The following is a 23766-nucleotide window of genomic DNA, read 5'->3' on the forward strand; positions in this document are numbered from 1 at the left end:
GCCGTAAGAACCTTCAGGCGTTGCCGAACCGTCTTTGATAAAACTCGAATTCCCTGGTAAACTTATGAATATTTTTCCGAGAATATTTCGAGAATTTTGTTCGTATTCTGATCTAAAGTTCCTGAAAATTGCAATGAAAAATATTCACAAATTTCCTCAAGAGTAAACGTTTGATCCAAGGAAATTTGGCAACTCTCGAATGTTCATACGGCGTTCTTCCTTAGCACGGCAGAGCAGGCCGTGTCCACGTCCATGATGAGGCGAAGGCTCTGCCCTGCGCTTCTCGCTAGAGATTACTAGGGGCTGCGACCCCCAGAAGGCGCTCCGCGCCATCAATGGCCCTATTTTTACCCTCCTGTCAGTGTTAGTTTCATTTTTCCCCTAAAAAAATACGATATGAGGTATACTTTAATTTTAAACTTTACTTTAAAATACTTTAAAATTAAAAGGACGCGTTTTGGAATGACTGCTTGATGAAATATTGCAATAAAACAATGAACAGTGAAAGTCAGGTAATAATTATGATTTCATGAGTCGGGGATCGAACCCACACTGTGATCAAAGCGGACGCATTCTACGTCTTAGACGACTCGGCCACCGCTCGTCATGAAGTCGTAGGTGCGAATCTTGTGTAGATAAGTGTAGAGCTGATGCGCAGGCTACCCAGCTACTGCGCAACCTCTTCGACCACTGCGCATCCTCCCGCGCATAGCGGTAGCAGTACTGGAGCATTCTGTAAACTCACTCACTTTTATAACGTGATTTTAAAAAAACCTGGGTCCTTTTTTCAAAATCTGATTGCAGCGGGCTCATCTAGGGCCTATTACCTGTCGATTTACGCAAAAATCATGGAAATCGGCCCGGTAGAACGCTCAAGCGAACTATGACAAAAAGTATACATTTACATTGTTTAAATGGGAGAATTCGCAACTTTACCACGTAATATAAAAAAACCTGGGCCATATTTTGAAAATCTGAAAAAAGTTGGCTTATCTAGAGGCAATTGCCCGTCGATAGCCTCAAAAATCATGAAAATCGGCCCGGTAGAACGCTGGAACTAAGCGTTACCAGTTTCGCAAAATTAGGAGGTCTCGGAGCTTATAGTATAGAGATTGCGCACTTCGTTTTTCTCTCGTCTTGGGATTCTCGAATCTTTCGTCGTCCACTCGAAAGCTCCGCGTTGTTAATTATACAGGGTTCTCCAAAAGTCTCACTCCTCCCCCTCTAATTTTTGAACCGTCAGGATGTCTACCGGTCCCCGAAAGTCCCCAATGTCCCCGATTATCCCCGATTTTGAAAGGGTGTCCCCATATCCCCGAAAGTCCCCGATTTTCTTCTTCAGGTCCCTAGGAGTCTGCTTATCAACGCGGTCGAGTGAGGACGTGGGCTCCGTGAGCCGTGCTACATCGACGCGCTGTCAAGTCTCTTTCATGCCGTGTTTCTGAGTTTTTTCCTTGTGTGAAATGGATCCCAATTCTCCGGGAATAAACTTTGTGAAGTGTGCTCATGAGCAAATTGCTCATCTTTGCAATCTTTGTGACATTAAAAGATCTAACGTTTTCACCAAAAATTCTGGTGCCGCACAGAATTTTATTTCAGCAGTGCGGTACTTGCACTAACCTTCCAGTGTTCCCTCCCCCCTCAAGTGCTTTTCCACCCTTAGGAGATAGCAAAAAGGGTAAACAAACTATCAATGTTCGCGCTGCAGGACCTCTTCCCTCTCAGAAAAGTGTGAAAAAAGTGGCCTCCCAAAAAAGTGTCACACTATTACAGTGTGAGCACAAACAGTCGGCTCATCTCTGCAAAAAATGCAGTGTTAAGGCAGCTATTGACTGCAAGTGTATACACAAAAAATACCCCTTCAAGTGCTCTATGTGCAAAGGCTTGCCCTATAGCCCTGATGACCTCGATGCACCCGAAGCTTTCACTGATTCTGACTCTGACGAAGGGTCAACTGATCCAGAAGTAGAATCCATGGATTTACAACCCATCATTTCAGATACCCAGTCTTCGGAGTTTCAAGGTGTTAAAACAGATAACGACAGCTTCCAGGTTGTCACCCGCCACAAGAGAAGGAAATCTCACTCGTCCTTAACCAACTCTCCATCTAAGGCCCCGTCCAAGAAGGCTATCCCTGCAAATAGGCCACCAGTACCTGCGCTTAATTTAAGTTCTAAATTTAATATTCTTCAATCCGATAAGTCAGTAGAACCATTGTTAACCCCCCTCCCATTTTCATTTCTCAAATTCCAAACCCTTTCACCTTTAAAGCAGAAGTAGTAGATAAAATATCTAAAAATTCAAAACTCAAAATCATTAATAGAACCCAGTTTAAAATAATTTTAGAAAAAATCGATGAATATCGTTCTCTCACTAAGGTCCTCAAGGACAAAAAAATAGCATACTTCACCTACCAAATTAAAGAAGAAAAAGTTACTAGAGTTGTATGCAGGGGTATCCCTACGGATTTTCCTCAAGCTGAGGAAACGATACGTTCCTGTCTTGAGGAGAAATACAAGATACCCGTCAAAAATGTGACTCGCATGCTCAAATTTACAGATAAATCTCCTCTTCCATTGCATTATGTAGACTTACTTCCTTTTCCAGGCTCTAACGAAATGATTTGGCAGGTTAAGGAAATCTCCAATTTAATTGTAAAGTTCGAAAAACCTCATCATAGAAAATCTGTCATACAGTGTAAAAACTGCCTCTCATTAGGACATTCTAAATCTTACTGTTTTCGTCAACTTAGGTGTGCTATCTGTTCTGAATTTCATCAAACAGGGGAATGTAAAACCCCTGATGTACCTACGTGTATCTTCCCCGTTTGCGCCCTTTGCAAAGGTAACCACTTGGCAACCTATCAAGGGTGCAAAGTCAAAAAGGAAGTGAGTAAAAAGAGATTTCCAGTCAAGAGCGAGCTTAATCAAGGAAATCTTAATTCTAACATTAGATCATCAGATAAGAGCTACAGTTCTGCCTTGAAAGGACCGAGCTCTTCCGAAAACAAAACTCCTCAGCCAGTTGTATCACTCACGACAACTGATAACAGCGTTGATTATGTCACAGTAATCAACGAGCTTAAACACCTAGTAACTAAACAAGCAGAGCAGATTGACAAACTGATGTCTGTTATCCTCAAGCTCTTACCTCAACAAGAGGTACAGATCCCACAATCAGTCCAACCTTCCCTACAATCTGATTCACTATCTGTGAACTGATTTATAATAGAATTAATTCTTTCTTCACAGGCACAGGCGTGAGTACGCCCAGCCTCGCCTCTCCATACTTAAAATGGAGAGCTGGGCGCTCACGTACTGAAGTCTTCACCCTTTCCCTTGTTATCTAGTTGTAAATTTTTAATATTTACTTATTTTGTTATTTTTATATTTATTTTTATTTTCTTATTATTCTTGTTATTTTGCTCTTTCAGCAGTCTGGGTTTTGTTTTATCCCACCTCCTTCATCTAAACTAGGTTTTTTCCCATTGGATTTTTTCCCTAGTTATTTTCATGTGCAATTTATTAAATTGTACAGCCTAAAATTCCTCCCTATCTAAAACTTTCTGTAGAAAATCTTAATCTACAAATTCAAATGGATACCTTTTAAACAGAGGTAGTTGTTATAATAATTCTTAAGTGTATTCTAAAAAGTCATGTTCTTTCTTTGTACTGATTTCTTTCTTGACAATAAATTCGATATATATAGGTCCCTAAAAAATGACAACAATCGTCCTAGACACCGGCATTTTCAAATTTCCCCGCCAGCCGCGGTGGCGCGGTGTATCCAGGAATAAAAAAACTGAAGTGTTGCTTGGGTTTTCATGTTTTCATCGGTCCAACATTACTTGTAAAATTAGTCGTAAAAAATACGCCTTTTAACGCTCTAACTAGCATCTTTTCTCTTACTATTTCGGGGTAAAAATTCCCCAATTTTCTTGACAAAACACCCCTAAAAGTCCCCAATTTTGGTTTTTTTAAACTGGTAGACACCCCGGCCGTTCGAGATGAAAAAACGAAAATTTGGGAAAGTTTCTATCTCCTAGGGGAGCTTTCCTATCATGAGGGTTCTCTAGGGAGGAGACAGAAACGTCCCCAAAGTTTTGGTTTTTTGTCTTGAACGATTCAAAAGTTAGAGGGGAGAGCAGGACTTTCGGAACACCCTGTAATTTCTGCTTTCTTGCGACATCCGCAGCATCCACGCCTCATACTGCCGTGCTAAAGAAGAACGCCACATGAGCACCAAGTGTTTCCACATTTCGTTCAATAACAAAAGAATTAGTGGGACGATTCTGAATATTTTTCCTCCAATTTTTCAGGCAATTTTGTTCCTAATTTAATCTGAAATATCTGAAAAGTTTAAGGGGAAAAAATGCATGCTCTTTTTTCAAAATTACATGTTTTATTAAAGGAAATTTGGCAACTCTTGAATGTGCATACGGCGCTCTTCCTTATCACGGCAGCATGGGCAGAGATGCCAAATTTAACGATAATTTTAAAATTTTATCCCCTGAAGAAATTTCGTGAAATTTTTTAAAAACTTCCGCAATGAATATCTGAATTTTTAAAGTTGGAATTTCAAATCGTCAATGCTGGATTGATGTTGACATTCTCCAGGGTGTCTAGCATCAGGACTTTCCCAAGGTCCATCAGGATTTAACCCCTATTTCATCAGGATTTGGGGGAAAAACGGTCGTAAAATCAGGATTTTAGGAAAGTCGGCTGTCCGATCGGATTTTTTATATGAGTTCGGGTTGGTAGCCGAGTGCTAGAAATAACGCAAAAAATGTTTTAAAAAAACACTTACATTTTATTAATAACTTTATTTATATCGAAGGTTTTCGAAGTGAACGCCTCATGATTTTTTATTCGAGCTATTTTTGTGATATTAATTTTTCTCCGCAAAAAATCAGGATTTGGAAAAATTCTGAAATCGGGATTTTGCAGTCATAAATCAGGATTTCCCAAAATGAGAAAAAAACTAGATACTTACCCTATGTTCTCGGGCGCATTTGCGTGTAAATGCTCGCAAAGGGAGAATCTGCATGACAATTTTTCTTTTCTTCATCTAAGAATGCTCAATGAGCCAAGTTAGCTGTATGTCTTATAATCAGTTCCAAAATCATTTTGAAAGCATTGAAAGCTCTTTCGTTTTTATAGGTATTTAGTCACTCAGTGCTTAACCGATGGTTTTTTTTTTTCTGTTTCAGGTGGTCAGCTAACAAAGCATCTCCTCTCGGCGCTTGACCGACAAATCAGTGTTCATGGATTAAGCTTTCGCCTCCGTCAGACCTGAGCCAAGGCAACTAAGAAGACTTTCGAACACCCCCCCCCCCCCCGAAAAAAAGAAAAACCTGCGGGAAAATGGGCAACCGTTCGTTTCGATCGGTTTTCGCGGATTTCTGCTGATAGAAAATGGGAGTGCTTCCGCTCCGTTTTTAAGTTTAATCGTTTTGTCCTGTGATAGTAGTCGATTATTTCAAGAAAATGTCCCGTGTTTTTAGAACTAGTCTCCGATGCCTCTTCGCGTTGTTGTCTCTCGGGGTCTTCACCGAGGCGAACCTTTTCAGCAACAGCAGCCTCGAAGGACCCAACGTCTGCACACGACAAGAATCGTGAGTTTTCTTTCGTCTTTTTACTTTTATTGATCTTAATTTTTCGGATTCGGGTTTGGGCTTTCTCTCATGCTGCCGTGCCTAGGAAGAACGATAAGTCTTCAGCCGTTGCCAAATTTCCTTTGACAAAATATGGATTTATCGGGAGAGTTGTAAACATGTTTCTCGGGTATTTTTTTTCCGACAATTTTTTTCGCATTTTAATCTAAAATATTTGAAAATTCCAAGGAAAATTATGCGCAACTTCTCTCAATAATAAACATTTTTCAGAGGAAATTTGGCAACGTGCAAAGTCTCCTAAGAATTTTTTCCTCAGCACGGCAGAATCGTTCCTTAAAGTTTCCTTATTCTCCTTTGATTCGAATGGGCCATATCATAGACGAAGTGCGAATTCAAGCATTATGATATTAGTTTTCTCATCAGAATTTCACGTTGAGCACGATTTGCGACACCAAAATTACTGAAAGTAACTTTTGACAAAACAAAGATATTCACGACGCTTTGGCTCAGCTGTTGGACGTTGTTTAGGTACACTTTGAACAGCACAGTGCGGAGAAAGAACAATGCCTGACCGAGAAGCTTGCCAAACTGGTTGTAAAGTTGTGAGCCGGGGAATTCGTGGGAAAAGTCAGGGAATTTCTGACGCGTGTACTAATCTTTTAAGCATATCCCTGATCAGCCAACTGCTTACCGTTTCTGATCATTTTTAAGGCTCGTCTTCTTTTGATCAGCTACTACATGTCTTTTTCCATAAGTTAATTTCTAAAAAAGGAAATTTTGTCCAAAGTTCAGCGAAAGTCGGCGTATTTAAAAAAAAAAAATGGAAATGTTGATCGAAGGTCAGGGAAAATCAGGGAGCCAGAAATCATGGAGTCAGGAAAAAGCAAAAATAGTTAGCGAAAAGTCGGGGTATTTGGAGATGAAGCAATTATAGCAGCCATTGTTACTACGTTTGCTTTTTACCTTGAATTTGTTTATTGATTGATTGCAGATATACAACGACCGTTCGAGTATCGAAACACAAACCTTATCAAGTGCGAGAATACGGGTTTTGTTTGAATTTCCCACCTCGATGCTCCAAGTACAGGATCAAGTTCAAAACTGAATACGAAACCCAGGTGAGTGTTTGATTAGTGTATGCTGATAAAATGAATAGTGACATTATAACAATTGGATCGCATATAGCAAAAAGGAACCAGCGCGATAACAGTGTTGTAAGAATGCTGCTCCTTTACAACTAACCACAAAATATCTCAAAATAGCAAATAGTTTTTGCTTCCCACAGAAAAGTGTTAATTTAAAAGAAAATAATAGTGCAAATTTTAATACTGTGCATGTATTAAGTATTTTTGAAAGAGAAGTTGCACGATTATGAAAACACTAATCGCGCTGGCTCCTCTTTGCTAAGTGCGATCCAATTACCAGTCAGTAGAGAGGACTGCTATCAGAGAGATGCTATACTAGGATAAATTTCATACACATTTGGATTAAAGTGCTCAAATAAATCAGATCACATCCTTCGAGCACGGTGACTGACAATAAGATCTGGGAAAATTGGAAAAACCGTGCAGGGATTTGTCCGGGGATCGGTGTCAAAAACCTCGGAATTGTTTTTTTCTCTACTCCGAGATCAAATTAGTTTTAAATTTGGTGGTCTGCACTGACTTTGTTGAGGGGATCAAAGATGAAAAAGTTGGTCCTCCTCCCCCCCCTCTCTCTCCAACTTTGGAGAAAAATTGTTTGTTTTCCTAGAGAATCGAGAAACATGAGTAAAGATCCAGGGCTATCAATAGGGAATTTTCCCATTGAAATCAGGGAAAAGCAGCCAAATATCAGGGAACGAAAAATCAATAATTATTCACTTACATTGTTCCCAAAATAAGTAATTCTAACATCATAATTCCGGATCAGTTCGGTCCCCTTAAAATTTGAAGTAAGTATTCTCTTTAGCTGTTGTCCATCACGAAATTTGCTCCTTTTTCGACGAGTGGGTGATGCGATGATTCGAATATAAATTAATGATACTGCGGAGTAAAACTAGGCGATAGAATGAAAGTAATGAAACTTTCCTCGATTGAGTTTACGATTATCAATTCATTGTCAACTGGAAGAAGCAACATGATGACCGATAGCCTTCGTTGCGATTACGTCGTCGCTTCGTCGCAGTGAACTCAAATGGCGTAACCATTATGAAGGTTTCTGACCTAGGCCAGCCAAGCAAGGGCCGTAACAGTGTTTTATCACGTAACTATAAAGGCCACACTTGCATTCAGTCCTTGAACAGGTCTCCAACTCAGAGAGGCCTCATTTCGCCGGCCGAAGTACGAAACCTCGTATCCTAATTGCGGCGCCGGCGTTCCAAAATTTCTGCTCCTAGTTCATTTTTTCGAGGAGAAACAAACCAACTGAATGGCTTAAAATTTACAGGGAATATTCTGCTAATAGGGCAGAAAAACCAAAAGAACATTGAAGTCAAGGAAGAGTTGGATCGTATTTAGCCAAAAGGAATCAGCGTGATAGTAGTGTTGTAAAAATGGTGCTTCTTCAATAATATCTATAAAATCTCCCAGAATAGCATAATTTTTTTCGTTTTCTCACCAAAAAGTTTTTAATTTTCTAGACTAAAAATTTTGAGTACTGTGCAAAAACAAGTAATTTTTAGAAGAAAAAAGAAGTTGCACGATTTTGAAAACACTATAATCGCGCTGGTTCCTTTTTGCTAAGTGCGATACATCATGCAATTACGTTGATTATAGTTTTCCCAAGAAAAAGTAAAGTATGACTCGAAGTCTGCTACCTCGAAAACGGAGATTCGTGGTTTCGTACTTTAGCCGTCGATATGGTTCACAGTTCACAACAGCATGTGTCAAGGAAATAGGCAATTCATAATTCAGAAAAAAAAACTGCAGCCTATTTCAATTTTATATTGCAATGAATTTGATTAAGTCATTCCCTTTCAATCAATAGATCAGCAACGCACACAACACTCCGATGCAGCAGCATAGTAATTTTACTATGCATGGAATAAAGAGGTACGGGCTTTATAGGCACACCGTCCGTTCCGGGCTCAGAGACCGAAGTTCCGGGAGCTGGAGCCCTAGCTTCGATTGCCGCGGGTGCTACGCCCGGAACTTTCGGCCTCTGAGCCCGGAACGCGGACGGTATGTCTATCTAGCCCGTAAGCACGGCTCACACAGCCGGAGTTTTTTTTTCTGTGTGTATTTGCAATGTATCGCAATCCCAAATTGCAATACATTGCTATCCGAAATCGCAAATTGAACCGCATTTTGATTAAAATGAAATTGAAATTGCAATTAATTGTAATCCGGAATTGCAATTTATTGTAATTCGGAATTGCAATTTATTGTAAACAGGAATCGCAATGTATTGCAATCCATGCTCCTCTAGAGGAAGTCCTTCACAGGTCTCGTAATTACAAGCAGCAATAAGAAGCAGTTTCGAAAACGACTCGTATTAAGGTGCAGCTCTCTTATCGGCCATTTTGACTCGATGTAAGTGTTAATTAAGAAGCTGCTATCGGATCGCGAAATATTAGACGGTAGACCCGACACCGAACGAAAACCCTCCCCGGCACCTCACGTGGGAAATTATTAATGCGTATGAGTTGACCTTTGCTGATAACCACGGCGAGCTCAGATGTTTCGCATTAACACCTCACTCTCGCTCTTTGATAACTCTTAATTAACGTCTCTTGGAGGATTATTCTGACTCATAAGCGCGAAAAAGTCATGACCCTTCGAGATCTTAAACGGTAAACAGAAAATGGACCTTACGTAAAGCCCTCAAGCTTGTGTATGTACACATATGTATGTTTGTGCATTTTCAAATTTTCCCACCAGCTGCGGCGGCGCGGTACAACCATTAGTAAAAAAACTGAAGTGTTGCTTGGTTTTTCTTATGTTTTCATCGGTTCAACATGACTTGAAAAATTAGTCGTATGAAATGCGCCTTTTAACGTTCTAACTAGCCCCCTTTCCCTTTCTCTCACTAGTTCGGGGGAAAAAGTCCCCGATTTTCTTGGAATAACTCCCCTTGAAGTCCCCGAAAGTCCCCAATTTTGGTTTTTCATAACTGGTAGACACCTTGATACAGCATTGCAGCGTTTCTCTTCAGAATACTGCCGTGCTAAGGAAAAACGCCGTATGAACCTTCAGGCGTTGCCAAATTTCCTTTGATAAATCACCAACTTTCGAGAAAATTTATGAAGATTTTCCTCCAATTTTTTCGATAATTTTGTTCTCAATTTCACCTGAAGTTCCTAAAAATTTCAAGAAGAAATATTCATAACTTTCTTCATAAACAACAATTTTCTGAGAGGAAATTTGGCAACTCTCGAATGTTCATACGGCGTTTTTCCTTAGCACGGCAGAATAGCTCGTCATTGTCGGCCTTCGAATGACCCGAATGTGAATGCGAATAATTATGCGATTTGAAGCCCGATTCTAACTTGAAGTTTTTCTGTTTGCAGACTTTGGTGAAATACAGGCCTGTGGAAGAGTGCTGCAAGGGTTACGTGGAGCACAGCTCGCAAAAAATTTGCATACCCGTTTGTTCGGACGTCTGTGTGCACGGAGTCTGCGTCGCGCCCGATACTTGCAAGTGTGAAGTCGGCTTCGGCGGCGCCACTTGTAATAAGAGTAAGTAGCATTTTTTTTTCTTATTTTTCCCCCAAGAAGTTCATTTTTCGGAAATGATAATTGGAACGAGGTAGGTATTAAAAAAAAGTATGAAAAAAAAACTTAACATGACGGTGGTTTCACGGTAACTGGAATAGTTTTGTCACCGTAACAGACGATACATTTTACGGTCATATTTTTAGAAGAAATGATAATCTCTCAAATTTTTTCGCATTAATCTTCAAAGGGTTACACATTATAACGCTTTTTAATGATTTATCGCTCTAATTTTCAATTAATATTTTGTAAATCACGAAAAAGTGCTGTCTGCTCCGCGGTAAAAATTCAGCGCAACAGAAAGCACATTTTTGGTCATTTATATATTAAAATTAAAAAGTAGAGCGATAAATCGTTGAAAAGCGTTACAATAGGTACGTAACCGTGTGCAGATTAATGTGAAATAATTCGAGTGATTATCATTACTACTAAAAATATGACCAAAAATGTGTTGTCTGTTAATGGCGACAAAACAATTCCAATTATCGCGAAACCACCCATGAGTAAATCAGTTTGTTACACGGAAAAAAATGGATTTAACAATTAAATCGTTAAAAAATATGTCTGACATGTTTTAAATGTACATTTTACAATGAAGGATGACTAATTTGAACACGAAGGTAGTTAAATCAGCATCTTTTCATTGTAAAATCTACATTGAAACATGTCAGAAACTTTTCTTTAACTACAAAATTGTTAAATCAGTAATATAATTTTTTTCTGTGTAAGTGGCCTCTGGACAAGGTATGAAGTCGGACTGCGTCAAGCAGAAAGGAACCAAGCCACATCAGCTATTGCCAACTTTAATCCGGCAATTTAATTTTTTACATGAAATCTTTTGTGCAGATTTTTGTGCAAATTTCAGTGAATTTTCTGCATAGCATGAAGCAAATTCTTTAAAATTTTCAAAGGAATTTGCACAAACGTTCTATGGTAAAAAATCGAATTGCCCAGTTAAATGTGGCAATAGCTGATGTGGCTTGGTTTCTTTCTACTAAACGCGGTATAATTAAAGTACTGCGTAACATGATTCCTCCTTAAAATCCTCAAAAATCATAATTTATGAAAATGTTTTTAATTTTTTTAGCATGTGAGAATCCCCCCCCCCCCCCGGTTTTCCAATTTATATATTTTAAAATTGTTTTTTTTTTAATATTTCTTTTTTTAAATTTTATTTTATTGCTAAAAAATGTCCAAAATTTTTTTATCAAACCCCTTTTTACCCATCGCAGCATGCCCAACTGGAAAATTCGGACCCACTTGTGAAGAGGACTGCCTTTGTACCAATGGTGCCTGCGATCCAGAAAATGGAGCATGCTACTGCACGCCAGGATTCAAGGGGCCCCATTGCGACCAAAAATGTGCTCCTAATCACTGGGGACAGGACTGTGTGGAACGCTGTCAGTGCAAGAATGATGGAGTTTGCGACCATATCACCGGAGAGTGTAGCTGTCCATCGGGATACACAGGACCCTTGTAAGTTTTTTCATTTAAATTATCGTATCAAATGTATTCTTTCAAGAATGAGGCTCAAATACCATTACTGCATTGCCTAGGAAAGAACGCTGTATAATACCTCAGGTGTTGCTCAATGTCCTTCAATAAAATAAGTATGAATTCATCGAGAAAGCTTAAAATATTTTTCTTCTAATTTTTCAAAAATTTTGTTTGCAATTTAATCTAAAATATCTGAAAATTTCAGGGAAAAATATGCATAACTTTACTTCAAAATAAATTTATTACCAGAGAGAATTCAGTAAGATTCGAATATTTCTGCAGCGGTTTTCCTTAGCATGGCAGAATAGAGATCCACAGCCAACACTCTGGCAATGTTAGAAACTTTCTTGCGTAAAAATTTAACATTAATGGGTGTTGAGCTACCTATTAAGCAGAGTGCCCTACAAGTTTACTTGATATAGATTGTTGAAAAATACTCCTTGAGTGGTTTATGTCAATGCTTTTTTTTTACAGGTGCGAAGAAATCTGCCCAACCGGAACCCATGGGAACTCTTGTCAAAGGGAATGCAGCTGTCAAAACGGAGGGGTGTGTGATCCTTCAGATGGATCCTGTATCTGCACTCCTGGTTACACTGTAAGTACGGATTATTTGGACGTATTTCTATTAAACAGAACTAAGGGCCAAATTGAGTTCCTTTTGAGAATTTTAGAATCCCGGATAGCGCGTTCTGTCAAACGGAACCAAGCGCCATGCAAAAGCATTGCAAGTATGAGAAAGAACAAGCATTGCGTCCAATCCCTTCCTCCCCCTATGGCTCTTAGTTCCGTTTGATAGAAATACGTCCTTTTTTAGACGATACAAATATTCCTCTTCTACTATGAGTAAAGTTCTACCCTTTGAAGGTACAGTGCTTGGGGTGTGCATGTGTCATGAGTGCTATCAATGTGTCTGAAGGAAGTTGAAGAGACTTGGCATTTTAAGCACAGAAGACGGCGCCATACACAAGCGGACCCAGGGGGGAAAGCATAGAGCACGAGGGCGTATGCTCCCCCCCCCCCCCCCGTTTGCTCGGAAAGGAGGAGGAAATTAAGAAGGAAGAAAGAAACAGAGGAAAGAAGGGAGAAGGACACTTATCATTAGCAATTTATTCATGGCAAAATTTACTCAAACTGTATATTTGATACTTAAAAATTTCAAACAGTTTCCAGAGGAGCCCTCCAAACCCCCCCCCCCCCTTACACCCCTCCCCTCTCGTTTGAAGTGTCTGGATCCGCCTATGGCGCCACGAGTCCCTAACTGATTGTCTGCTCTGAATCAAGGACTGACCAATCTTCAGCGGTAGGCATTGTGCTCGTGGTGCACCTCATTGGCTGTACCTAAAGTAGCACACCTAAAAAATGCAAATCAACAGGAGGTAGCATCCGGCCAAAATACTCCTTTACCCAAAGGACTTCTTTATGTTCAACAGTACTTCTCAGGTTTTAATCAAGAACCTGAGCTATTCATAACCTAAAAAGTTTCAGCCATGCCCTAGAAATAAAAATAAAAATAAAAATTTAATTTCCTTTTTCCTTACTGTTAAATTTTTTGATTGAATATTTGGACAATAGGAACTCATCACCTGATTTATAAATATTTGATGATTGAGCCGATTAAAAATATCTATTCTATTGTTTCAGGGTTCTGTTTGTGCTAACAAGTGCCCCCCAGAGAAGTGGGGTGACAAGTGCAGTCAAACTTGCAATTGTTTCAATTCAGCCAATTGTAATCATGTCGATGGAAAGTGCGAATGTCTGCCTGGCTTCACCGGCCTAAAAGTAGGTTCTTACGCTTTGGTAATGAAAATGAACAGAAGTTTAAATTTAAATGAGTAGAATTGGGAGGAATTGATAATCTACAAACCAAGCATTATTTATCGCGTAACAAACAAAGAAATATAGGAAAAATCATAAAACTCAGTTACGAATCAGGCACTGAGTGGTGCAAGAATAGTTCCTCTTGAATGCGGTATCTCAGAATCCCCACTTGTATTTCATTTGTTGTGAGGAAAGTGAATGTATGCATTTCATTGAAATTTTCACGATGTATTTTTTATGATTCTACAATTATAGGTATGTAAATTGCCCTTTGAACTATTCTTCAAGACATAATTTAGCAACGGAGAATCTTAAATACTGCAACCAAAAAGTGCCCCTCATTCACTCAGCGCCTCAAATACAGTATTTACGTGTTTTGCTTCACCGAGTTACCATTATTAGAGAGGTTTCTTGACTACCATTCACCATAATGATCGAAGTTTACATTGTCAGCTTGTCAATGAAAGTATAGATGTTGATCAGTTTCTTTTTAAGCTGGAATGACATTTTTCCCTCCTTTTAGTTTTTCCACTTGTACCTTGCGTGGACAAAGAGATCCTTGTGATGAAAATTTTTTAACGGGAACGTTGCTTGTTACGTTGAGGTGCAAAATCAGATTCATCAAAATTAGCTGCTATCAGTGATGAAAATAAAAGGACACATCACTTAACGACAGTAACTATTTCATCCAATAGAAATTTATCATTATTTTCGTTACTGTACTGTTAATCATCCTCTTTCAAAATTTTTCAGTGCACGGATCCATGCCCAAAAGGAATGTACGGACTAAATTGCGATTTGAAGTGCATGTGCAACGATGGTGCAATCTGTCTTGCAAGCAACGGGTCTTGTGTCTGTAATCCAGGATGGAAAGGTCAGAACTGCACTGAGCGAATCTGCCGTGATGGACTTTACGGCGAGAAGTGCGACAAAATTTGCGATTGCCAAACAGAGAGCACTAAATTGTAAGTTTGAAGTTTCTTCATGAGCTGTAGTTACTGCAAATTTAAAGCAGAAAGAAAGTATTTGTATCTCTCGTCTTATTTTAGGCTGTAGTTCTGTTTCCGATAGTTAAATCATGAGAATTGTTAAACACGCTACACTACGCTAATATTTCCTGCTGTTTCACCTTGTTGTAATCTGAGGGGGTACAAACATTTTCTGAAGTGTTAGCCTTCAATGTAATGATTATAAGTAAGTAATGTAAAGGAAGTGTATCACCCCTTGGATGGCTGGTAAAAATAATCAGTAAAACAGTATTGACATGCCAGTTATACCGTTTAATTTGTCGTTTCCTAGACAAAAGGATGGAACTAAATTTCAACGCTGTAAAATTTCCACTTAAAAACTAACAGACGTTTTCAAAAACTCACCAATTTTTCTTCAGATTGTATATGCAAGAATCAGCAAAATTTGAAATGGGAAAGGCACATTTGTACTTGCGTAAAAAATCGAGTTATTTTGGTTAATTTTGCGACCTCAGAATGGAGTATGTTCCTCCAAAGAGGAAATTCCGAATTATCTACTGATCTCACCTGATATCAGTAGAAAATTTAGCTAATGCCAGTTGAGATTAGGACAAAATTTGATAGTTTCAATGGTAAGTAGAAGTATAAAGTGATTTTGAATTTGATATCTTTATGTATGTTTTTCTGTCCTCAGGTGTGATCCTTGGTCGGGTCAGTGTATTTGCAAGGCTGGTTGGGATGGACCGACATGTTCCCGTCCTTGTCCCCTCTACCAGTGGGGCGAAGGCTGCGCAAAACAATGCTCTTGCAAGAATAGTGCTGAGTGTTTGCCCAACAATGGAACTTGTGTCTGCGCTCCAGGTATAGTATCATTCTTAAATAAACCGATCAAAGTCTTAAAAGAACAATTCATTGAAAAATGTGGGCTGATTCTTTGGCTTGCTGATTACTTCAGCTTAATGTTAATAACAGATGGTTGATGAGATAGTTCATCCTATTTTCTTTAACAATAAAGTTACTATAAGTAGACCAAAAAATGGAATATACAGGATAGTGCTCCAATTTTATTCACATGCAACTTAAATTCTGTGGTTGCGTTTTTGGAATTGACATGGATAGGAATTTTGGAATTTCTAGACCATCAGCTTGCAAAATTTAAAAAGGTGCACCATCTTAGTCAACACTGTAGTTTGCTTAGGTCTGTTCCACAATTCAGTTTTAATTTCAAATAAAGTACAAGCCAATGACACTGTTTCCTACAATCTGGATGAAAAAAAGACATTTATCAATTCAGTTTCAAGTCCAAAATTTTTCAGTTTAATATTTGAGGCTCATTCATTGTTCTACATCTCATTGGTTTCTTCATAAAACATTTTTCTTTTCCTAGTTGCACCGTTGAAATGCTCTCAAGTAGCTTCATCAATCCTCTATGTTTATTTTTCTCAGGTTATCTGGGCACCAACTGCGAGAAAACTTGCCCCGATGGATATTACGGTGACAAATGCAAGCAGGCTTGTGAGTGTAAGAACGCTAAACAGTGTGCCCCTGAGACTGGACAATGTATTTGTAAACCAGGTGAGAAGCAGTAATGAACTGTTTTAACTTTTTTATTCTTAACGTTTATGATTTTAGTGTAGGGCATACTCAAAGAAAATTTAGGTGCATAGTATTACCTCGCCACTTGGCGCTTGGTCTTTTCTGTATCTGTATCATGTCTAAGAATGTTAAGAAAAGGAAAAAAGAGAATGAAAAACGTAGAATTATTTTAGGTCTCTGGCATCTTGAAATCTATTACTCAAGGTTTTTTGATCAAGGTCTCCCCGGCAGATTGGAAAACTTGAAGGCTAATGATTGAAACTGATAGACAAACCGGTAGTCAGTGAAGATGAAGGGAACGTATAGGGATGCTATTGATTTACACAGGTTGTTGTCATAGACTAAGCGGGAAAAAATGGACTAACTATAGGGTCTCTCATCAGTCGCCCGTTAGATAGCCTATTACTTACATCCTCTATCCATTGTACCCAATGCTTCCACCAATAGGATTGCTTAATTTCCTCTTTGTCTTCTTTGTCTATGAATTTCAGTAATCATCCCATTGGAAAGGCAGGGAATTTACAATGAGTTAAAATAGTTTATGACCATTACGGAATTCATAGGCAAAAAATTCAGGGAATTTCGCGCATAGCGTGTTGGTTAAGCAAATTTAGCCAGTGCTTTTAGAAAAAGCGGGAACAACCTCCTTTTCCCTTAATTTGGATCTACAAAAGTGGAAATTTTGTCTGAAGTTTGGTAGAAGTCAGCATGATTAAAAGAAGAAACATCCAAGTGGAAGTTTCGTTCAAAGGCCAGGGAAAGTCAAAGAAGCTACCTGTCGATTTTATTTTTCTAATTGTATGTGATTTCTTTCATTTTCAGGTTGGAAAGGTCCAAAGTGCGACAGACCTTGTGACGGCAACTTGTATGGTGATAATTGCAGCAAAAATTGCACCTGTCAGAACGGCATATGCGATCCTGAGACAGGTAAGATTCATTCAAAATTTGCACCCCCATTTACAAGAACGATTTAAACGCCTTCTTTCTGAAGTGTACAAAAACCTTTTTGTAGAGAAATTTTAAAGTTTAACATAATATATTTTCATATATTTATATATCTGTTTTTCTAGCCAAAAAAAGAAGAGAAAAATGATGCGACACAGTTGATTTGATTTATTTTAGAACTGCTTCGAAATGATCTCACCAAAACTCCCAGCCCTCAAAAAAATTTTCTGTAGGAATGTTTCTAGTATTTCTGTATTTTGTGCTTATCCAGAATCTTTCTTGATGTTTTATTTATGGCTTTCAGGAGCTTGCACTTGCAATTCTGGATTCACTGGTAAACTCTGCGACGAAATCTGTCCGCCCGGCACTTACGGTTTTAAGTGCTTGAAAAAATGCAAATGTATATCGGAGTCTTCAGACAGATGTGACCCTGAAACGGGAAGCTGCATATGCAAAGATGGGTGGTATGGTTAGTAATTTTTCATCACACTTTCTATCTGATTCTCTCACGGCAAAGTTTTTCAAAATTAAATTCATGATGATCAAAGTAAAGGTTAAATTAATTTGACTTCAATTTGAGAAAAATAATTAAATTTTTTTCTTGGAAATTTTTTGAGAGCAATTTTAGGCTACTAAAAGTTCTTAGCTATTTTGCACAAAAGTAATTTTTACAATGTTTAATTTTTTGGACCTTCCTCTGTTTCTCATGTTGGCATTATGCATCTATGCACTTGTTATTTTTTACCTGAAGTCCTATTTTATTTGATAGCTAACTGTGAATTGATATCTGTTCAGGTATCCACTGTGAATCGAGATGTCCTATCGGCTGGTATGGAGACAATTGTAAGCAGCAATGCAATTGCATGCATGACAGCTCTTGTGACCAATTCACTGGAGTCTGCACATGTGCCCGTGGTTGGAACGGAGGCACTTGTAGTCAACCTTGCTTGCCCGGAACTTACGGTTACGACTGTGAAGAAGATTGCCTATCAAGAGGCCTTAGTATGTACCTATAATTATTCCTCTTTCTACTTAGGCCAGGAATCATGTTTCCTCAAAGCGTGTTTAAGCATTACACAGCAATCATGACATCACCCTCAGGTCACAATATCACAAGCGTCATTTCAATCGCGAAGGAAAACCACCTATCTGCAAACTGACAATTTTGCAAGACAGAGAAAAAAAATTCACAATTTTTTAAATTTGGATGTCAAATTAAGACATGTTTGGCAACATAGCACCAAAGTGTAAGTGGCACTTGTGATACTCTGGCGTAATGGTGACGATGTGGGAAACTGGTGTAACAAGGGCATTGTGAGGAAGTAGGGCGAAGCAACACAAAAAGTGTCATTTGAATTTGTGTGAAAACCTCTGAAGTAGTAATATGTTTGTGGGTGTAAAAATAACCCAAACCATCTATAGTGGTCATTTGCATGTTTTTTCAATTTTTAAGTACAGCAATATCTTGCCAAGTCAAACTACGATTTAGACAAAATCCTGCTCGAGCCAAAAATTTCCTCTGTCCTTAGATACCTCCATTAGGGGTAGCCCTTTGATTTAAACGGATTCGTGCCTCTTGTTGCAGAGCAAAATCTGCTCCAGCCAAGGAAAGTTAACCTCAATGAGTCAATCTATTCCTCTTATTGAAATGTATTTTTATTTATTCTAGAAAGTGAAACCTGCGACCACGTAATGGGACAAGTGAAATGTCGACCTGGCTTTGCCGGTGTTAGTTGCGAGAACCCATGTCCTGCCGATTACTATGGCCAAGATTGCCTAGAACGCTGCCACTGTAAGAACGGAGCAGACTGTCATCATATAACTGGTAAGATTTTTACACCATATTTTCAAATTTGATTTTTTTTAACAAGAATCTGGCACCTTTCAAAAACAAGAAAGGTTCAGGAATTGAGAGAAAATGTTTAGGAATTAATTATTTTGTCTTAAAGTTACTTTTTTGTCAACTGTTTATGACTATATTTCTATAAGTTTGAAACCACCTATCTCTGTTTGCAGCGTTGTAGACTTCCTGTCATACTTTATTTTTCTATCGAAAACTAGTCCATGTAGTCTACCGAAAACTTCCTTGATTTATTTTCTCTGTTGGAAAAATATTCTGTAAAAATTTCGAGCTAAAAAGTTAGCATGTCCCATCTTGAAACATTGCATCGTTAAGACATGACTAAAGCTAGCAAATGAGTCGGAAGTTTATTGTCACCTTTTTTTGCAGGTGTTTGCCAGTGTTCGCCAGGCTGGACTGGAACTTCTTGCGAAATACCGTGCCCTGATTACACGTGGGGCCATAACTGCACGCAGCAATGTCAGTGCCGCAACAAGGAAAAATGCCGTCCGTACGATGGAGAGTGTAAATGCAACCCTGGTTGGATGGGAAAACGCTGCAATGAGCGTAAGTCTTCCGCTGAAAATTTTCTTTTTTGTGAAGTGTCATGGTTAAATTTATCATTCTAGAAAATTGAGATGAGCAGAGTGTCTACAAGTCCGGAATTTTCGAAAAGTCCGGAAATAGCACTGACTTTTTAAGGGCGGTCTGAAAGTACTGTAAAAGTGCGGAAATTCTGCAAAAAGGTCTGGAAGTTTTTTAAATTTTTTGTCATTTTTGTCGCAATTTCAAATCGTTGAAATTTTTCTAATTTCGTCAAATGGAGGTACTGAAAAAGTACGGAATTTTTCTGTCGGAGGAGGTACTGAATTTCTTGAGAATGTACTGAAAAAGTACTGTAAAATTACTTATTTTTGACCAGCCTATTTTAGTAGACAAGTGAAATGCTTATACTGACATTATTTTTTATGATATCAAAATGAAAAAAGTGATGTTGTATGTAGAAGTAGCATTTGTTTGTTCCTTTCTATAATGGACTGAGCGAAGTAATGTAAATTGATCATGTATTCACGACTAGATCTCCTATTAGAAAATTAAGAAATGACTATAAAGTGATGTGACGTCTTTGATGAAAGGTGATCATTTGCATGGAGGAGTCAATTCTCAGAACTAATTCTCAGAATGGGATTTTCAGAAACTAAAGTTCGTTAATTTTAATTGTGTGTAATTCTCAAATGTCTCAGCTCTTAAGTCTTTAGAGCTTTTTCAACTTCAAATCCTGTTCAAATTTTCCTATTCAGTTTTTAGAGGTAACAATCAAATTATTTTTCAGTCCATCGATCCTTCCTGAATGTATTAAAAATTTAATCTATTTTTATTTTTTTTCCCCCTCCAGGCTGTGGGGAAGGATTCTATGGGTTGCATTGCATGGAATCTTGTCAATGTCGTGAAAATTTCATTTGCCATCCGGTGTCTGGCTGTGTGTGCAGATATGGATTCACGGGTAAGTAAATTACACTATCCCCAACATGGGTTTGCGGGAAAAGAGAAAACTTTAAATTGCTGGTCATGGATAATTTTTTTAAAAATGTTTAGCGTCAAGTCTGCAAATGATATTAAATTTTTTTTATTACACCAGGATTTCCCAGAAAATTGCAAAGTCTCCTCAATACTGGGCTTTTCTGTAACAAATTCAATTCTCTGAGGGACTGATAGGTGAAGGAAAAAAATACTTAAATCCTTTCTGATTCAGCGGAAGAAATGGTGGGATATATCCTGCCAGGACAGTTGTACTAACTGAAAACCAAAAAAAATCTTCATTTTGACACCGGTTTTTGGTGGATTTTACTTGAGCCTGAAAAGATTGTTGGACTCCGATCTGTTGTCATCTAGATCAGTCGACTTACAAGTAAGTTCACCCTTTTGGACTGATTTGAAGTTGATGAACAAAATGATAGACACAGAAGTTAAAGAGAAAATGGAGGGATCCCATCAGTGGAAGCAAGTGATTTTTAGGACAAAGGAGATAAATGATATACTAACTAACGGCAACCCATGAGAGGCCCTATAGTTAGTCCATTGATTTCCCCTTCAGTCTCTAACAACTAGCCATTTCAACTCATGAGATTGCTTCAATTTCCCATAGTCTTCTTGGTCTATTGCTTTGTCCATCAATTTTAAGATTCAGCCCCCTTTTCTGGGGTGCTTAGGCAACGGCAATTATTCAGAGATGTAGTACAGTTTAATTGTCTGTACTTTCATCTGATATAATTTATGATGCTTAATATGTTCATTATTTTTCTCATCAGTAAATATAATATAATCCATTTCGTTTTTTAGGCGAAGACTGCACAACAGAGCTAGTCCAGGGTCTGGGCGGAAGAGATGGCACGAATAGTAGCAGCTCAATAGGTATCATGCTAGGACTTTTTGTTGGTGTGTGTTTGGTGGGAGTGATCATCGCTCTTTGGATGTATTACAGGAAAAGAGTCGAAAACCTTAAAACAGAAATAGCGCAAGTCCAGTATATTGCTGACCCTCTTAGCTCACCAGGTAATTCTTAATTTTATTCAGCAGTTTATTTTATCTCTTGCCTAGAAAATGAAACTCTGGTAGAACCTTCATAATTTTACAAAAATTGAAATATCTTTCCACTTTATTGATACACTCATTCCTTACTTTTTTCTATTTTCTTTATTTTTTCCAATGTTTTTTTACTCGACACCATCATTTCGTAGAGACGTACATAGAATACAACTTCTGTACAGATAAAGTTTACTATCATAGTTATATTGTTATTATATATAGTTCATTATTATATTAGTTATTTTAGTGCTGTACAGGTATATCTAGGAAAAAAAATTACTGGAGAATTAGGGGAGTTAATGTAAAAAAACGAAATTTTTTCCTCTCGCTTACTTTTTAGTTATGCGGCGAAGTCGTATAGACTCTAGTTTTCTCTACCTTTTGAGTTTTCATGATTATCTCAATATAAATATTGGAATGTTGCAATTTTTAAGAGGAGTAACTTTGTGATTACCTTTAAAATTAACTGTGAAATTAGCTTTTTCTGCATAACAGACGTCACCAGATTGTTTGTCTACAGTGAATAGGAACTTTTTTTCTCAAGAGTCTTGCAGCTTTTTTATTAAGTCTGTGGAAATAATAATTTTCCCATAATTTTACGTAATTGAGTAATTAATGTCACCATGAATGAAAGAGGCTTTGTCTTTGTCTAAGATATTTTTTAAGATCATTTTTGTGATTGTTATCCTGTGCTTCCTTGACAGATCGCCATCATTTCGACAACCCAGTCTACTGTTATGGTGCTGCCAGCAGCGGTAATACGGATAGTCTCTTAAGTAACAATATGACAATAAGAAACAATCTAAGAGATCGGGAAAAACCTACGAACCTTGAAAGGCAGAAACTTGGGTACTCAGACGATGATCAATCAGACACTGCAAGCAGTCGAGGTAACATAATTTTTTCTTCTTCTTTTTTCCAGTTGAAATTTATAATTGAACTGGAGCATCATTGAATTAGATCTAACTTGATTTTATGTCGCTCTAATTGCTCTCAATGTTTTGCAGGAGCGTATGGAATGTCTGAAACTTATCTGAAGAACAGAGATGCGGATTTGACAAATCCAAATCTGTACCATAGTATCGAAGATTTCAAGGAACATCTCTACGATGAAATAAAGAACCTAAAACCTCCTGGTAAGTACTCTGTTTTGTTTTTCTTCCAAGTCTTTCCATCTGAATACCACTGAGCAACCTCTTTGCTTAAAAGCTGCATACAGTAAAACCTCGCTAAGTCGGTTTCCGGATAAGCCGGTAACCCGCTTTAGTCGGTAGAATCGCCCGGTCCCGTTTATCACCCATATAACACAATGCTAAATAAGTCTCGGTATCTCGGTTTGGTCAGATTCTGAACCCGCTTAACTCGGTGAAATTTTTCCATCTCGACCTGTTTTTCTTCGATCGTCACCCGAGATCAAGCGTAGGTAGTGTTTCCGTGCGCGGTGCGGGTCGGGTCAAGTTACGCCACGAAGGGTGAGCGAATCTCCGAGAGAGCGCAGCGCGGTGCGAGAGACGCTCACATCAGCACCACCCCTCTCCTCCTCCCTCCCATCCCCACTCAGCCCGCTCGTATCGGCACGAGCCCCTCTCCTCCTCCCTCCGATCCCCACTCAGCCCGCTCGTATCGGCACGAGCCCCTCTCCCCCTACCATCTTGCATTGCCGTTCCCCGCTCCCCCGAGGAATCTTCCTCAGAGTTTTTCGAGGATTTTAGCGAGTATTGTTACGTTGCATTTTCAGTGCAACGACCCGCCACTCAGCGGGCGGCCGCGGCGCATCACCGCGCGGCACCCCAACAAACGATTAACCCGATGACTTCATGATGCCCTGACACTTACAACACGCAATTTCAAGTGCATCTCATGAAATTTTACTCTTTAGTACCATTTTCTTCGATCAAATGGCTCTCCTAAACACTCCTACAAGTCACTCTACACGCACGTTTGCGTTTGTCCAATTTAGGGCGCGAAATTTGAAAAAGCGCGGCAGGAAAAGTGGCAGTCCGCGTAAGTCGGTAACCCGCTTAACTCGGTAAATTTCCTCGGTCCCGATGAAAACCGACTTAGCGAGGTTTTACTGTATAATTTACCGCCAATTAATTTTTTACGAACAGATTGCAGTTTGACTCAGAAGTCGTTTACACAATGAGTTGGTGATTTTGCCAACATACGTTTAATTTCATCATATGTAGAGCTGAAATCCTCATTATG

At 38.7% G+C, this 23766-nt stretch overlaps 1 protein-coding gene across 1 annotated transcript in view; it reads left to right on the forward strand.

The window, feature by feature from the left end:
* The window catches only part of drpr (multiple EGF like domains draper), a 172068-nt gene that overhangs the window by 141122 nt on the left and 7180 nt on the right, over positions 1-23766 (forward strand). Inside the window, exons 2-19 of the mRNA XM_072304112.1 lie at positions 5210-5614; positions 6606-6732; positions 10104-10272; positions 11541-11784; positions 12280-12400; positions 13447-13584; positions 14377-14588; positions 15286-15452; positions 16038-16166; positions 17010-17114; positions 17437-17601; positions 17928-18134; positions 18802-18957; positions 19363-19539; positions 20369-20476; positions 21313-21525; positions 22263-22448; positions 22566-22694. Of these exons, the coding sequence (XP_072160213.1) occupies positions 5487-5614; positions 6606-6732; positions 10104-10272; positions 11541-11784; positions 12280-12400; positions 13447-13584; positions 14377-14588; positions 15286-15452; positions 16038-16166; positions 17010-17114; positions 17437-17601; positions 17928-18134; positions 18802-18957; positions 19363-19539; positions 20369-20476; positions 21313-21525; positions 22263-22448; positions 22566-22694 (2881 nt within the window). The 5' untranslated portion in view covers positions 5210-5486. The remainder of the gene's footprint in view (positions 1-5209; positions 5615-6605; positions 6733-10103; positions 10273-11540; positions 11785-12279; positions 12401-13446; positions 13585-14376; positions 14589-15285; positions 15453-16037; positions 16167-17009; positions 17115-17436; positions 17602-17927; positions 18135-18801; positions 18958-19362; positions 19540-20368; positions 20477-21312; positions 21526-22262; positions 22449-22565; positions 22695-23766) is intronic.

This window comes from Bemisia tabaci, chromosome 9 (assembly GCF_918797505.1).
Source record: "Bemisia tabaci chromosome 9, PGI_BMITA_v3".
Classification (NCBI taxonomy): Eukaryota; Metazoa; Arthropoda; class Insecta; order Hemiptera; family Aleyrodidae; genus Bemisia; species Bemisia tabaci.